Source organism: Lepidochelys kempii, chromosome 1 (assembly GCF_965140265.1).
Source record: "Lepidochelys kempii isolate rLepKem1 chromosome 1, rLepKem1.hap2, whole genome shotgun sequence".
Classification (NCBI taxonomy): domain Eukaryota; kingdom Metazoa; phylum Chordata; order Testudines; family Cheloniidae; genus Lepidochelys; species Lepidochelys kempii.
The window spans coordinates 328,464,291-328,477,353 of NC_133256.1; the positions used below are offsets into that span (position 1 = coordinate 328,464,291).

The 13,063-nt window shown below is 39.3% G+C and overlaps 1 protein-coding gene across 20 annotated transcripts in view; it reads right to left on the reverse strand.

Moving 5' to 3' along the window:
- Window positions 1-13,063, reverse strand: part of MAGI2 (membrane associated guanylate kinase, WW and PDZ domain containing 2) — a 1,187,450-nt gene that overhangs the window by 510,522 nt on the left and 663,865 nt on the right. For all 20 annotated transcript variants that reach the window (XM_073328600.1, XM_073328602.1, XM_073328598.1 and 17 more), the window contains one exon: window positions 8,947-9,066. In XM_073328600.1, the coding sequence (XP_073184701.1) occupies window positions 8,947-9,066 (120 nt within the window). The remainder of the gene's footprint in view (window positions 1-8,946; window positions 9,067-13,063) is intronic.

Consider the following 13,063-nt stretch of genomic DNA (forward strand, 5'->3'; position numbering starts at 1 on the left):
GCTCCTATACACCATGACCCCCACCCAGTGCTGGTGTAGGGTATGTAGTGTTTTAGATCCCATGCATCCCCAGTGATTCCTGACTGCAATAGAGATGTTGAAAGCTGGCAAAATTTAGTGTCCTCCTAGGCTGCTGTAAGTTACACTGGGGGACACATAGCAGGCTGAGGATCAGGGGAATGGAATGGTAACAAAGAGCTAGCCTAGTAACTCCCCTCAGCCCCCGACTTCATTTGTGCACTGCTTAGCTGAAACCAAGGTTCAGGGACAAAGTCTATAACCAGTCAAAAAGCATCCTTTAATTCATATGAAGATTTGTAGCCTGGAAACTGTGATGGAAACTAATCTATCTGGTTGATTATACTTTATTTTTTTAATATAAAGTTGTTTAAATATTTTTGTGAATTACAGAGTATTATTATATGCAAAACATAATTATTTTGAATATATAGGGATCTGTTTGACACAAAGGAGAAAATTCTGCAGGTCCACTTCAGTTAGCTCATAATTTGGCCCAAGGGACATGAAGAATCTCTCATTAAAAAATGACCTGTCTCTAGGGCAAAATTTGAACTCAGTGGCTTTGTGTATTAGACTACACAGTTTTTGGCTGCAGTTCAAGGTAATCTAACTTAGGTTACATTTGCTACAAGAAAGGCATTGTCCCTTGAATACAACAGAAAAATATTGAGTATAACAAATGGAAAATTGAATAATAAATTCAAGGAGATACACAGGTACAAAGGAAGCCTGTTTGATCAGCCCTACTAAGATCTTTAATTTTATACAAACCAGCCCTAGTTTACCAAACATTTTGTTTCTAAAATAAAAAAGTGAGCCAATGAAGAACTTTTCTACTGTACCTTTTAGCTACATCTTTCTCCATAACTAGGGCACCTATTGTTATGTTTTATAGTCTGGGATGCTAAAGCAGGTATGTGGAAAAAACCCCACAAATATAAATTTGTGTTGTCAGAGCAATATCCCATGTTCCCTATTGGGCTCAATTCTACACAGAGTAAGGGAATGAGTGCTTTTGTTTTCTAATTTGGCTTAAATCACTTCCATAATTTTGAATTAAAGTGGCAGCATTTACATGATAGTTGAAGTTATGTCAGCATTCACATCTGAAATTAAAGGTTTATAATCTAGTTGTATAATAATAAATTCTGGTTGTAATTTGTCACTCAGTATTTAAATTTGGGAGCAATTAGAGTATAATTTCACACAGAAATTAGAAATAGATAATACTTTCTAGATGCTTTCAGTTAATTCATCTGCCAGTGAAGCAAAGTTCTCTACAATAACTTATTAATGTATTGCCCCATCTACTTTTAAACTTGGGAGTGAACGAACTTTTACCCTTTCCCTTGTGATGTTATTCCACAGTTTAATACAACTCATTGTCAGAAAATATATCCTAATATTAAACCTAAACTTTCCCCTTTGCTAACTTCTTCCCAGTTCCCCTAGTTATATACTTAGGTGACCCTAAATATTTTTTCTCTGTCCTAGGGGTTTGCACACTAATTATATTATACTTCTCAATCGTTGCTTAAACAAGCTAAACCAATCCCTATACCTGACTGATAATTTTTGTTGCCATTCTCGGAATTCCTTCAGTTTGTCAGTATCTTTCTGGTAATGACTGCCCAGAATTTTGGCAATGGGTCAGATCAGGGGCTGAGCTGAGAAGTGCTCTGCACAAATCAGGAGAGAGGGCATAACTAGTGGCTTTAAGCTGCTTTTGGACTCCTAGGGATACTGGGACCCTCTGGGTGTTGATCTAATCACTGGCATACATTAAAGCATCCTAAAGGCTGTTATAATTTACACTGGCTGCCAACAGCTGAAGGGGCTGTTTGAGCAGCTGGGTATACACGGTACAGCACAGGAAGCCCTGCTGCTGCAGCTCTATACCACTCAAGGACCCCTCCACACTGCAGAATCCAGCTGGGCATAGTCAGGGAAAGGGATGAGGGCCAGGGAGTTCTACATCTGGCTGATCGTCTCTGGGGCAATTATCAGCTGCTACAATATAAAGCAGTCCTGAGACTGGTACAAATTGTTCCTTGGGACTGGCTTTGGTGTGTGTGTGTCATATAAAGGCCAGTCTTCTCAAAAGGAAGATCTTCAACAGTGTGTCTGTGTGTAAGCCCTGCTTCACGTGGAGGTGTGTCTGAATTTCCCTGGTGTCATTCATTCCATTCCAGATGTCAAAAATATCTTTTATTACTATTACAAACGTACATGGACATTGGGTCATACTCTCCCCACTCTGTATCAACGATCAGCTTCTCACTTCCTTCTCACTGCTACCTGGCCCACATTGTCTGATTGCAATGGGCCCTTTCACACACAGGTTTCTCCCCAAAGAAGTGCTGCCCTTTTACTCATGTTTTGTATACAAATCCATTGCCCAATCCGCAGTAGCACTTGTGACACTACCTACTACAAAAAGTAATATTTCAACACCAAACTAATTGCCATCAGCTCTTTTCATGCAGCATAGCTCAAGACAGAGAAATTCATTGTTAAGATGCACACAGACAGAACACCAATTATTAAAATCATCAATATTTATCCCGCAGGTAAAATTCAGCTCAGACAGGATGGGGACATCTGTCACACCATCTTTACATTTCAGAAGTTTAAAACTATTCTGTAGAAGTTACTTGTGAAAGTCACATTTTATGTCTGAATAGCACAACTAAAGAAAAGCCTTGTTTTCTCTTTTCTTTCGGCGGATAAGGAAGCGGGGGGACAGGAATTGTGTTTATTAAACTGTAATTCCTCACCTATTCCTTGCCTTAGTAAACATCAGTGCATTCCAAAAAAACAAAACAAGAGCACAGACTGATGCCTTTCAGTTCATTAAGTGAGAAGCAGAAGAGAGTCCCTTATAATCTCCAGTACATCCACTGAGATAGACCTGGTGTTACATTGTGGAGCATTTCAACACTTCCATTTCTGAAGGTTCTACCTCTTGCTTTTTTTTTTAAACAACAATCCCTAGCACTTCATGTTTAAAGTTCTGCAATATTTAAAGACAAGGGCCTGATTCTGATCTCGCTTCCACTTGTGTAAATCAATAGCAATGCCACTGAAGCCAATAAAACTACACTGGTGTAAAACTAGTGAGAGAGCTCAATCAGGCCACAACTCCCTGGCTACATTTAAGACCTACTCATTCATCCTTCCAGTAGGTATTCATACTTATAAACTGCTGGGTCTGAAAAGTGACCATCACAATTTTGCTTTGGGGGGCCCTTTCAGCGTGGACCTCACTCTCCGCTGCAGTCTGTCTCATTTCATTTCCTCCCGGCTTTTAAAAACTCTTCACTTATCATAAAAAGATGGTTTTAGAATGATCATTATTATCACTGTGTTAATCGCTATATCCATACCCTTTCAATCCATTTACTGCCCTTTTAAAATTGGGCCCTTTCACTTGCTGCTATGTGTTTGTTTTAAGAAGGTGGCATTTTATTATACTGTATTTGTTTCATTTCTTTTGTACAGCATTCCCAGTGCTTTGGCCGGAGGTAGCACTATAGAAATACAATCACTGGGCCAAATCTTGCATTTCTAACTCCACTATTTAAAAATTGAGTAAGGGGCTTAGGAGCTTGCTAATTATTAATATAATTATGATAATCATTACAATTCAATAATAAATAAACTAATCCTTATATGGAATTATCCGTCATTCAGATTTAAAAATCATGCTAATATTAAACCTGTATGGATGCTGAAAAGGCTGAAGATGTAGTGCTGAATGAGGCCTCCACAGAAGATGAATCACAACTGGGAACTGGAAGGGGGAGAGGCAGCATGACTACCCCATCCTCCCACTTCCCACATCCCCTAGGGTTGTATAATAACAACGTTGCTTCCATAGCATTTACAAATGAAAAGATGCCCAGACATCACCTTATGTAATCATTTGTAAAACAACTGAAAATTATAGTGTCCTCAAATACAGGAAAAACATGGCAAACCAGGATTTCATCAAAGGATATTGGCACAAAGAACATCTTGAAGGAAATACACAGTCATCTTACGTAAAGTATATTCCTTAATTCAAGAGTTCTGGGTTAAAAGGGAAATTCTAATGTTTATTCTACTGCCATACATTACCAAAACGGTAGAATAGTAGGGGTGAAATCCTGACCTCATTTAAGACAATCAGAGTTTTGCTGCTGACTTCAATGGGGCCAGGATTTTAACCTACATGTAGGCAGTGTTGGGAATGGTCAAGTGATTTCAGCAAGTCTCTGAATATTTGACTATGTAGGAGAGTTTTGCACAATTTAAAGAACCCACCAAATGAGAAAGAGTCGATTTCTGTGGCACTGATAGCACAACAGCTATTAAACTAATTATTCCTCACAGAATTAAATCTGAGACTTTTCCTGTGCATAATGGCAACTAAAGTGTTAATAGGAAAATTGCCTGTCTGCTTAGCTGGAGTTGATGGGTGGCTTCAAAACAGCTGTAAAGAGGAAAGGGCTGCCAGGCACAGGGGTGGGGTGGCTGCCAGGGAAGCCTGAGCAGACTTCCCTTGAGCAGACTGTCAAGGAGCTGCCAGAGAAGTCTGCTGTCCAGAAGGAGAGTCTGGGGAAAGCCGAGAGAGGAGGCGAGGTGGGAAGCAGCTCAGGGAACAGCAAGGGACTGGAAGGAACTGATTCTATCTGCTTCACACAGGGGCCTGGAACTGTCCATCCTTCGCCAGGATCATGGCACTCCTGAATCTTTATTACCCCAAAAGGGCAGAAACTAATAAGGGCCTGGCCAAAGGGCTGGGGTCATAACAAGAAATCGATAGACACAGAACTAAATGATTGATAGCAGGAAGGGGAGAAGCTGTCAGAGTTGGTGTAGCACTCCATAGAGCCATAAGAGGGTGCCAGACAGTAAAGGCAGCCTTGGAATGCTGTGTTAATTTAACATACTTGATTTATCAGCATTTTTGTCATGTTTTGCACATCCTTTTACAGCTCTGAACAAGCTTTTCTATGCTTGTATGTACAGTGCTGCTCCACACCATCAACATCTATTTTGTATGTACCCATTTCTTCAATATATAAAATATTTGTAATGGGTATTTATACCTGTGCATATTCTCTGCAAGCCATATTTAGAGCAAATATCCCTTTCTTGACAAATATTTGTTCTTTCTAATACTTCTTTCACATATGCTATTTTTTAAAAATGCCATTCTGTCCATGATGTACACTGATCTTCAAATCCTTCAATAGTCTTAATATTTTATAATTAAGTTTTACCAGCAACAACAGTCTAAATGCAATGTGCTAAAATGCATTTGTGTTTTAGAAAAAAGTTATTACATTTCTATTTATGCATATTAACATTTTTCTGAACATACATTTCATAAGGATTTTCATTCTATGGACTTAGTATACGGACTACAAAGTTGCGTTGACATATGGAGGCAGAAAGATCTATCAAGTCAGTTATCCCCAAATTAAGTCTCTGAACTGGTCCTGACAGGTCAGAGATGAAGGTGTACTGAACCCACCCTTTCCATCTTGTTTACCAATCTGCAATGCTTAAGACATTGCTTTGTAATGTATTGATATGAAGTCTGTGATCATCTATGAACCCATGGCTGCCATTTTTCAACATATCTTGGCCTGGAACTTCACTCAGAAAGTGCAGCTAGAACTCAGATTTTGCTCAAAAAGCATAGGAGCCTGCCCCCTGAACTGGAAGCTCTCCTTCAGTTTTACAGTAATATGGGGCCTATGACACACAGTTGAATAGTTCAAATTCTATACAATATAAGGCAGTGATACATATACACACACTAGCCGTCCATTATAGTACTATTATTTCCATTGATACAGAGGGTTATCTTTCCTGACGAGGAAGCCGAAAGTATGTCCACTAACCGGTGTGTCTATACCTTTACCTCCTCAATAGGGATGTGGAGGGCCTTGGCTATTATTTTTAATGGATCTTGGAAACCTTTATAATAAATTTTGGGGCCATGGGTCAGGGGACGAAGAGGACAGGGTGTTACCATGCTAAAAATAAATCATCCACTTCCAATAGACTTTGCAGCTCAGGCTGGAGACTGGTCTCTGAAACCTTTGAGGGGAGCTTCAGAGCCTAAGCCCCTAGTCTACACAGATATTTTTAGCACTGTAGCGTGAGCTCCATGAGCCCAAGTCTGATGACCCAGCCTCTGAGACTTACTGCTGCTCACTGCATAGATGTACCCACAAATTGTACATTTACTGGGGGAATATGCAATTCTCCTAGCACTATAAGTGTCCACCTGAAGCTTGGCTATCTCCCTTGCATGACCAGAAGTGCCGACTTTCTAATTTCTCCAGGGATGCTTGACCCCTACTTTGCCCCACCCTGCCCCGCCTCTTCCTGCGCATTCTGCCCCCTCCCCTAAGCATGCTCCACCCTCGCTCTGCCTCTTCCTACCCCCACTCCTCCCCCTCCCCCCAACGCCTCCTGCATGACACTGAACAGCTGATCACCAGCAGGCAGGTAGCGCTGGGAGGGAGTGGGAGGAGCTGATCAGTGGGGTTGCCGGTGGGTGCTGAGCACACACTATTTTTTTTCAGTGGGTGCGCCAGCCCCGGAGCCCCCATGCAGTCGGCTCCCGTGTCAGAGGGGCAATGTCTGAATCCAGGAGAACTGGACAACACCATACCAGTGGTGAACAGAACTCTAAGTAGTAAAGCAACAGACAAACAAACAAAAATAATTAATAACTAACTATGAACTATAAACTAAACTGTAAAACAATTAAGCTATCAACTACAGTAGAAAGGATGGCAGTCTCTTGACTAGTCGGAGCTCCGTCTCTAACCTGTGAAAGGAACTGAATGGGGGCTGGCATACTTTGGCCTTATGTGCCCTTGCTATGGAGCACGAGGAGTGAAAAATGCATGATGCCTTATGAGTACTGCTGGCCAAAAAGACTCCAATCTTGGGGGGCACAAGGTGCATGCACACCATAAGTGGAATGTGCATACAGACAAGCACTCAAAGGAGAATGCAACAATGTCCATCTGTAAGCCAGGTGTACTTTCCAGCACATATCTGCTAAGTTTCCATGACACATGTCTTAATGAGAGGCCTGTGCAACAGCGACAGGATTTGTACAGAGATAAGTCTTATGGGTTTATTTTGGTTTGTCTTTGGCAAATGCCAAGATTGCCAAAACCAATCAGGGAGTGATGTATCGGACATTGTGCTGCCTTGCTATGGGCTTTTATCCAGCTAGATTCTCAGCAGACTGGTGCATTCATGTAGTGCTTCGCAACCAATAAATTCAGATCATTTCATTTTGGTGTCCACTCAGCTTCTGACAGTTGGTATTAAAAGACACATCTCTTTATCCCTCAAAGAAAGCAAAAATCTTATGATTTAATTTGAACTTGCTGGTCAACTTCTACAATGTTGCTACAAACTAATGAAATTACATTGTCAAGCAATGACGGACCTATGCTAAATTTATGTAGCTTTAATGCGAGCTTCAAAACCTAAATTAACATAAAGAGACCAGCAGAGATGGCTCAACATTCAATGAAGGTCTGATGAATGTAACACTGCGGTATTGCCTTAACTTTGTGTTATTGTTTATGCAGGTTTCTCCCTTAATGTGACGCAGTGAAAAAGAGAGGAGAGGTAAAGAGATGCATTTTTTCCAATTATTTGACTTCCTTTAATGTGAACTCTTCTTTGCTATAATTTGTGTATTGATCTAGACCTTTATGAAAATTTATTTACTTTTCAATGGGTGCTTTGTGCTAATTAGGTGAGAAAGTATTACTTTCCTTCGTGCTCTTTAGAATAGAGCTAATGATTTTCTTTGGTGTGAACAGCTCTTTATTATCTTGAGATGTTTTTCCTGATTGGGACAAAGTCAGGATAAAAGTAATAATTGATATTCTTATCACATGGTACAAATATGGGGCCATATTCTGCAACTGGATCTGCCCACACAGAGCTCCCTGCGGGAGTGGGCTATATTTTCAATCAGAAATATGGTTTGTTTTTAATGTTACATTCACTATTGAAGATAGTTGAAATAAAAATATTGATCCTTTCACTTTTATTTTTAAATACTTCTGTTTAAAAGAAACATTTATTACTTTTTAGTGCAGATTTTGGTTTCATTACTGTTCCGGCAACTAACTGATTCACAAGAGTTTAGCTTTCAGGATGGTTATGTTTTGGAACACATTTGAAATCAGATGAATCAACCATGCCCCGCGGGGAACATTGCTCTGCATTAAGTTGCTAGCTCTTCTCCCCTTAAACAGACATTTTCTAACACAGCAATCACTGAGAATCCCTATGTATTTGACAGATACACAAATTAATTAATTCTTTTAAGTAACTTTACAAAGCCCAAGAGACATGATATTACAAAGCCTTCCTGCCTTACTTTAAAAGTGCTGTCTCAGAGTCCAATGAACACTGATATTTATAGGACCATCAATATTGTATAAGTAGGGGGGAAGTGTCCAGTCCTACAACTGTTTTCTCATTGAAGACTTTGCTTTCTCCTGTACATGTGCTAAATAGGCAATTATTTGTTTGAACTTCATCTACATTGCCTCAGGTACTTGGCATAAGGAACTAATGTTTCTTTTATACAACCTCAGAGTATTATCCTGTTGGGCTGCATGACAATTTATATGAATACTTAGTGCTAGTTTTGCTCTCGGTGTCTCTCTTAGCTAGAGTGATGTATTAAAATTACAATGAACCCATCTGCATTTTAGCTTTTTCATATGAAAATATTTTCACTGTTGCCATCTGGCTCATCGTAAGTTTCAGATAAATGTAGCAATGACACATTTGAAATGGGATGTCCTAATGCGATTCTGTTAAATCGGAAAAAAAAAACATAAAGAAAACATAAAACAGATTTATCAATAAAAATGTACTTACCTTCATATGTTCCACTTTCTAAGAGAGCACCACTTTTCTCCAGTTCCATAAAATCTTCAACAGTGATGAATATATAGTCCACACCCGGGACCTCCCCCTCCTTATGTGGCCTTGTGGTGCCTAATAAGAAGAGAGAGAGCCATCAAATTGATCTTTATCAAGCATATATTAACTTATATTTGATATCTGAAAAGTAGTACAAAACCTTCATTAATACTTGCACTGTGCTAGTCCTAGTGTATGGTTTGAGAAAATTATAGGGTGGTAAATTAAATGTTTGTACTATATAGTGCATCATTCTTTCCCATGTTATCTGCAAAACTGTATAACTCTAACTATCTGGATTTTCAATGTAAATATGGACGCTGGTGGAGGTGTACGAGAGCCATTTGGGATTCTGGGCCAGATTTTCTTAGGTTCCAGTTTACATACCTCTAGCTAATAAAAAAGTATAATTCTGCTGTGCTTATTGAGGTCACCACTGGGATCAGGAATTCATATGTAAAATTAGTCTTTTTTTATTTATAATTACCACATTTTCTGTAGTTTTAGTAAAACTCAAACAGTTATTTTAATGTATCAAAGTCTGCCTCTGCTCACTGCAATTTTTTCTTAGAGCATTTCATGTCAGGATTATAATCTGTGTGATCAACTTTATGGATAAATATTAAACATACATTTTAACGGAGGAGCCATGGAGGAGACTCCACAACTAACAACTTAAGACACTTTTCCTTTATAAGTCTGATCTTGAGCCCCCTGCAACCTCAACTTTCACAAAAAAAACCTTTTTGGTTTAACATTTTGTTCGTGTGATCTCTTGTTAGATGATAATTTTTGAGTTGTTTGAAGTGGACCACACAAGGTGTTCAGAGATCTGAAGCTTTTAAAACAACTGCTATCTTTTTTTTCTAAACAAGACTTCAACTTTTGGGGGGTGGAGTGAGGTAAAGGGGAATCCCAATTCTAAAAACTGGCACACAGCGTATATATAAGTATGTTGGATGGACAATTCTGAAGTTATTCACTGTGGAAAAACTGATCCCTGGGAGCTCTGCACGGTCTCCTGACTTTGTGATAAGTGATGAAAACCATTGGAACACTGCAAGGGAAGAATTTCAGTCTCTGCAGCTCCTGAGCTCCTAAGAGGAAAGTTTAATAAGCACTCAGGAGTCAGGTTTGTCCGGAGAGAAAATGTAGCACTTTCTAGTAACTGTACAAAACACTGAGGGCCCAATCAAGCAATGCTCATGGACACCTGTGCCTAATATCATTCTGAGTCTGCTCAAGCTCTGGAGACATCCAGGTTAGACTAGGGATGCTCAGAGACTTAATATCGGGATAATAACAAGGAGTCATGACCCTGTTTTGAAAAAGGAATTTTTGGTGCATTGAAGTTGGGCTGTACTTAGTCATAGCATTGGGAAGCACATAATACAAAACATAAGAAGACAATTATCAGCCAAAAATACTAGAAAAGATGTAGTTAAGGTTATAAAGAGATTATCTATTTAAAAAAACCTAAAACCTAAAAAAATGCTATTTTTTACACACAGAAAAAATATCTAAAGCTAGGCAATTTGGTGTTACATTCACAAAAAAAAAAACAACCCGAAACATCTGAGTCAAGAAAATTTATCAGAATTTCTGGAATTACTCCTCTGAGTTCCAACAACAGACTTAAGTTTCCCTCTTGTCTCTATCCTGATTACCATCTCTGATCACCTTTCCCTATTTAAGTTTCACTGTTAGACCACAAATCTCTATTATCTCACAGAAAAATCTATGTAGTGACTTATAAACTGTGAATCAAACCCCTAAATTGGATGCTAGAGACCAAACCCTTCACCTCCCTCATCATATGGACCAAAGACCATAACATCAGACCCATTATCCTTCATAAATGGTCCACATAAGACACTGTTCTCATCTGAGTCAACTATTGGCTAAATACACCAACTCTACCTAATCCAACTTCTCAAGATCAGTCAGAACACATGCTCCAGATACAGACCAATTTGTGCAATCTCCATTCTGAACATATAGGCTCTTACCTACTCCCCACAACTCCGTCTACACATGTGTGAGATCTCCACGTACCTGATATGCCTATTATATAATCAGACAACAAAGAGACATAACACTATAATTCAGATAACCAACAGGGAGTGCTTAACCTTTTTCATGCAGCCCTTAGGAATTATGCTCCATCAGCTTCCTAGTGATAGTTGCCTCCAAATTTCCTCTTGTGGGGAAAGCAGCATAGCACAGTGTTGAGAATGTCAGCATTATCTTATGTTGCACTATCTCCAGAGATTTGGGGTTATGATAATAGATGTGTTAACCACTTAGGATCCACGGTAGTATAGACTGCTATAGACTATAGACTGCCAACTCTTCAATATTCACCACTTTCCCTCTGAGTCACTACTGATCTAATTCCCCAGCATTGTGTTAAGAAACACTTCATGGTGAAGGTGCTGTCTTTTAGATAAGACATAAAACCACAAAAATGTAGTCATTAAAAACTTATGGCACTTTTCCCCAAAGTGAAGGAATGAACACAATGTCCAGGCCAAATTCCAACTAGGGTATTACATCTGCTTACTTAACTTCCCCCTCAAGTTTGTGTGTCCTAAATTGTTAAAGTGCTGCAATGTTTTATTTTGGAAGTAGCTGCAGTTCATGTCAGATAAGTTATTTCAATGTATAGTATATAATCTGTGTCTCAGTTTGTAAAACGTTTTGTGATTGCACATTTCAAACGATGTTACCTTGCATTGGAAATCCCAGTTTGCAAATTGCCAAGTTACAGTCCCTGAAGCCTGCATGCCACAGCATTGGCCCAGTTTTCCCATACCATTTTTACACTGGTGTAACACCACTGATCTCAATGGATTTCCTCTTTAACTGCACCAGTATAAGAGTATAAGTAAACCCTATAAACAAACCCACAAGCATTCCTGGATTAAAATATTATTTATTGTAGTCTTTTATTCTACTGCTTCATTAATATAACAACAAGGGGGTTTACTTTATTACTAGCTACAGAAAGCACTGTGTGCACATGAACATCTTGCTCATCTCTTTGCAAAAACAGGATAACCTCCTTATGGAGAAGCAAACCTTAAGAGGACATACTTGCTACTGCTTGTAATGTTTAGCTTATTACTAATGTAGAAAGAAAATCACAAGAATCATAGAATATCAGGGTTTGAAGGGACCTCAGGAGGTCATCTAGTCCAACCCCTTGCTCAAAACAGGACCAATCCCCAACTAAATCAACCAGAAGAAGGCTAGCTGCCATGTTGTTAGGAAGGTAGTTTGAGAAAAAATGTAATCTAGTTCCAGTTCCATAACAAAAGGCCCCGGGCGTGTCAAGGACACCAACAGGAACATGTATGAGGGATAGTTATGACAACTGCAATCTGGGGACACATAATTCACACCCCCACCCTCAGCCCTTTGTTTCTGATAAATCAGATAGGAGTGGAGGATACAGCTTTCTTAGAAACTAAAGGCTCAGTCCTGTGAGTACTGAATGCCTTCTACTCTCGCTGAGTTCACTGAGGTGAGTGTACTGAGCATCTCTCAAGACAGGGCTTTTAAGACCACCATTCTAGCCTCAGATGCCTGCAGCTACTACTGAAGTTTTGGGGACCAATTATCCTGTCACCATCAGTTTCACACAGGTGTAATTATATTGACTTCAGTGTAGTGACTTCTGATTTCCACTGGTGAGAGAGGAAAATCCAGCCAGGTCAGAACTGTGTACATGCATCCAAGGACAAAATTTGGCCTTAAATCTTTCAGTCAAGACCAGCCTTTGGAAGAGCTCAATTTACTCTCTAATCCCTTGTTCCCATCCCCAGTGCTGGGCTGGTTACACAATTCTGAAATGTATGGTTTGGTAATTTAGTTATCTGGAAAAACTCAGTTCAGATGTAGTTTGTTTTTGCCCTTCTACTTTTACTCCAGTTTTTAAAAACTATTTTACACTTTGACAGAACTCTACATAAAAGCAAAATGATTTGTATATGGCCAATTAGCTTATCTGAATGAGATCCCATGTTCTGTGCTCTACTAAGGAAACCAGAAAGATTAGTTGAGTAAGTGA